At 45.5% G+C, this 4237-nt stretch overlaps 1 protein-coding gene across 1 annotated transcript; it reads right to left on the bottom strand.

The window, feature by feature from the left end:
- On the bottom strand, window positions 1-2713 carry LOC115690574 (transcription factor bHLH62-like). Its single transcript, XM_030616976.2, has 7 exons — window positions 1531-2713; window positions 1242-1448; window positions 1084-1149; window positions 920-988; window positions 764-835; window positions 460-672; window positions 1-334 (listed from the first exon to the last, which is right to left on the bottom strand). Exons 1-7 carry the CDS (start codon window positions 2389-2391, stop codon window positions 230-232), a joined length of 1593 nt encoding a protein of 530 aa, XP_030472836.2. The 5' UTR covers window positions 2392-2713; the 3' UTR covers window positions 1-229.
- Between the last annotated feature and the right edge of the window lie 1524 nt (window positions 2714-4237).

The following is a 4237-nucleotide window of genomic DNA, read 5'->3' as shown; positions in this document are numbered from 1 at the left end:
TAGCGGAAAAAATAAATCCCTTCGTCTTCATAGAATTTATATAGTATGATACATGTATAGCTATCACACTCTGCACCATAAGAAATTGTACAAAGATTTTACAGAGGGCATCCTGAGAAAAAACCCCTCAAGAATTAGCCCGAAAGAAAGGAAAGATCATAGACAAAAATTGAAGGAAGAAAAACAACTAATTGTCTTCTTCATTTGACCTAATCCTGGAATACTATCTTTAACCGTGGAAAGTCTGAAGCTGGAATGCTGTTTCTCGATCTGAATTTTGACCAAAACCCATTTGGACAATGCTTTGCAGGTCATCTCCACAGAAATTCTGATACTGAAAATAAACCGAACAAGCAGTCAAGAGACAAATTGACAAAACTAAAAGCAAAAAAACAAAAAAAGAAAGGAAATTGATGCAGTTGAATCTCGGTCCAGAGAAGATCTTTCAAGAAGATTTACCTGAAGATCATTCAGTGGAGGTAAATGAGACTCAACGTTGTGACATGGTCCCAGATTCAATGGGTCTACTTGGGTCGCTGTGCCACTAGAGGCGTGTCCTTGCAGCGGTGGTGGCAGTGACTGATTCTGAGGTCGGCGGTGGCTGTGAACGGTGGTCGCTGATGAATCTAACGGAAACATAGGACGCGGTGCAGAGTTGTTGGGCTGAAACATCTGAAAATGGCGAAAATAAAACCGCTAATTTTGGCAGAAAGTTCATAATCTCGAGCTGTTCCTTTCAAACTCAAGAAGTCATAAAACTTACATCCTTTGACATGAGTGCATCTGGATTAAAATCCATAGTGGTATGGACAGAGGCCAACTTCATGGAAAGGAACTGCACTTAGCAAAAAAATTGTCACTAACAAAGCATGAGGAATCCTAGTACGGAGGCCAGATTGATGAATGACTGCAACATTACCTCAACTTGACGCTGCAATGACTGGACATAGTTGATGATTTCATCTAGCATCAGTGCCTTTCCAGTGACCTAAAGTTTTGGTCAATTCAAGTCACGGATTAAAAATTTGCACATTTATGAAATTGAAAATGACATCTTCCAAGTTCGGAATTTTTCTCGAGCACCTTATTGCAACCGGGCACAAGGTCCTGGAGGAGCTTCATTCGCTCACTGATCTTCTCTCTTCGCACCTAAAAATGGCAATTGCTCGATTGTAAGCCAAACGAATTGCAGCTAACATTCCTTATTTCTACATGAAAGAAAACTGGCAAGCAATTCTTACTCTTTCAGCTAGACTATGACTATCGGTTGCCTGACCCCTTCTTGCTCTAACATGAATGTAGTCTTTTGGAGGCTCAGGTGGCTTCGCATCGTTCTTGGTACTATTTCCTTTGGCATCATCTTCCCCTTTGGCAGTGCCATTTCCATTTCCATCACCTTCATTTGGCTTGCATCGCTTCGGACTCGAATTGTCACTAGACTCAGGCACCTGAAAAGGAAATTTTCTTTTACTTACCTGTAGGGATAATATGGAACAAAAAAGGGGCGACATTGAAGCTTTCCATCAATACCTTCATAGCATTGGCGACAGGCGTGGATGGGGCGGATTCCTTTGCTTTTCCCTTAGCAGCCGCCTTCCTTTTCCTGGAATTCGCCTCGTTTGAGGCCTTCAATCCGTTTTCGCTGCCTGGGATTTGCTCGGAGACCGAGGACTCCTCATTAGAATTCGTCAGTTCCATCCGATCCGACAGTCTCGAATTCACATTCTGCTGAACGGTGGCCGCTGCCTGAGATCCCAACGCCTTCAGCGAAGGGCTACTCGAGACCCGTTGGAATTTCCCACTCTCCATCAGCGGGTTGGGCTCATAAGGCAGCTCGCCATTGTTCAGGGAAAATTGGCTCGTCCGTCCATTGAAGCTCCGGCTCCCTAAGCACGAGAACCTTGCGGCCCTCTCTGCAAATCCAGGATCAGCAGTGAACTCCGCCACGCTGGAGAATCTCTCCTTGACCGCGCGATCCACTGTCGAGAAATTCACCTTTGGGGGCGAATTCAGAGGGGTGCTATAACATGACGTCTTAGTACTATTGCTTCCGCCAATGTAAGGCATCGCGGCGGCGGCCGCATTCCCCGACAAGGCAAGGGAATGCGGCGACGGCGACGCCTCACCGGGGTTCCCGATGCTGCCGAGCTTTCCAATCAGCTCCCTGATCAGGACACTCTCATTGGAAAGGTAGGAACCGGGGGCAGCCGGGGAGGACACCATGGAGCTCAGTGCAGACTCGAAATGACCACCTCGGTCCGTCGAGGAATTGTCGCGGTTCGGATGGAAGAAGCAATCGGGGGATTGCTTGGAAGCACAATTCAGGTCGTTGGGCTGAAGTGCCATCCCTGAGGGGAGCGGCTGCCATGGCAAGAAGAACTCATTGTCCATGTTTCAGGAGCGAAGAAACAGGGGAGGCAGAACGGTGGGGCGGATCAGTCTTAAAGAGAGGGTTCTGGGGTTGAGGGTGAGAGGAGCTGAAGAGGGTGTCTTTAAAGAATGCGAATGAGCCAATCAAGAAATGGTCGGAGGAAGTTCCGGGGGCATTAAGATGAAGAAGCCAGGAAACAGAGGGAGTGAGAAGGAGTTCGGAGGGAGTGAAATGCGTGGGGCTCAATATGATTGCACTTGTATGGAATCGGGGGGGAGTGGTGGGTGGGAAGTACAGAAGAGAGAGAGCGAGAGAGAGAGAGAGAGAGAGTGTGTGTGTGTTTGGTGTGGAAAAGGGGTTGCGAATGCAGAACCCAAAAAGAAAGGCGCGCAGAAAGAGAGAGAAAGGAGGAGAGGAAAAGGGAAAAGGGACAAGGGAAGGGAAAAGGGGAAGAAGGCGGGTGTGTTTTATAGACGACAGAGAAGCAAAATGCAAGAAAATCAAGAAACTCAAGAAAGAGAGAGAGAGAGAGAGAGAGAGGCAGAAAGAAAAGAAAATTGGAGGAGGAGGAGTTGAAGTGTTGACATTTGGTAAAAAATGGACGGAGAACCACTCCTCCGCCACTCCTCGAAAGGCGGAAGACGGTGTCTCTGCCGGGCCTTATACGCCAAACCGCTCTCACAAATGTCAAAAATTTCTTATTCTCTCTCTCCAAATTTAACCGTCTCGAGAGGGGAACTGTCTTGCGGTTTACGGCGAAAGGAGAGAAGTAATAGTTTCTTTTTCTGTCTAACCTATTCTAACTCTCAACTCATTCTGTAGAGCGTGAAAGTTGAAACCCACATCTGAAACTAAACGTCGCCACCCCTAACCCTCCTGAAAAGGCCCACCTTCCCAAGTAGGAAGAGTGGCCACTTGGGTTTTCCCTAGGGGTGATCGGTACTCGATTCCCAATTTTGAGAACCGGGGACCTGACCGGACCGGTGATCTGGCCGGTTCCAGTTCGGTCCAATGGAACCGGTCATTTTTTTTTATTTTTTTCCTACTACAATGAGAGAGAGAGTAACAAATCTCAACATATTGACGGAAGCGACAATGAATGAAGAGTCATTGTGGTGCGACGATAAGGAGAAAGCGTTATACGTGGGTTTAGTTCACATTTTACCAAGTTTTTTGAAGAAATAAAATATATATATATGTAATTGGTTCAGTTCAATTCCCTCTTGGAACCGGGAACTGGACCGCCCGGACATCAGTTCCACTTTTAGGAACCAAGAACCGGACCGACACACTCGGGAACCGGATCAAACCGGCCGGTCCGGTTCAAGCAGTTTCTGGTCTGGGAGTCCGTTTTGTACACCTCTAGTTTGCCCCAGTGGTCTAGAAGTAAAGTTTTTAATCCTTTCTTTTTGCTGTTTTTTCATATCAATATTTCTGAGGAAGTAAGCATGTAACGACGACATTTCGATTTATTTTTTATTGCTAGAAATATGTATAGGTTTGTAAGAGTCTGTAACATTTGATGATAAAATACCGGAAAGAAAAAACTATACTCAAAAGCCGAAATACTATGATTGGTGACAAGAACGTACAGTCGCTACGTGCGAATGACGTATTTAACTTTCTCAAACTTTGTAACGTCAACTTCTTGCACACACGCAATGTCGTGCGTATTTGCTGGTATGTAAAGACTTTAACCATTTCTTAACGTAATTTAGACTGCGGTACGGACAGATGAATGAACATATTAAATACTAAACGATTATTTTGAATTCAAATTAAAAATGACCAAGACATCGATTGATTTGCTTTGCCAATCGTTTTCAAAGTTTTGCCCCATCATATTAGGCCCAAAAATTAACATGG

This window comes from Syzygium oleosum, unplaced genomic scaffold (genome assembly GCF_021117445.2).
Source record: "Syzygium oleosum isolate NSW1041296 unplaced genomic scaffold, Sole_v2.1 Sole_v2.09, whole genome shotgun sequence".
Classification (NCBI taxonomy): domain Eukaryota; kingdom Viridiplantae; phylum Streptophyta; class Magnoliopsida; order Myrtales; family Myrtaceae; genus Syzygium; species Syzygium oleosum.
This window is presented reverse-complemented; position numbering and strand designations above follow the sequence as displayed.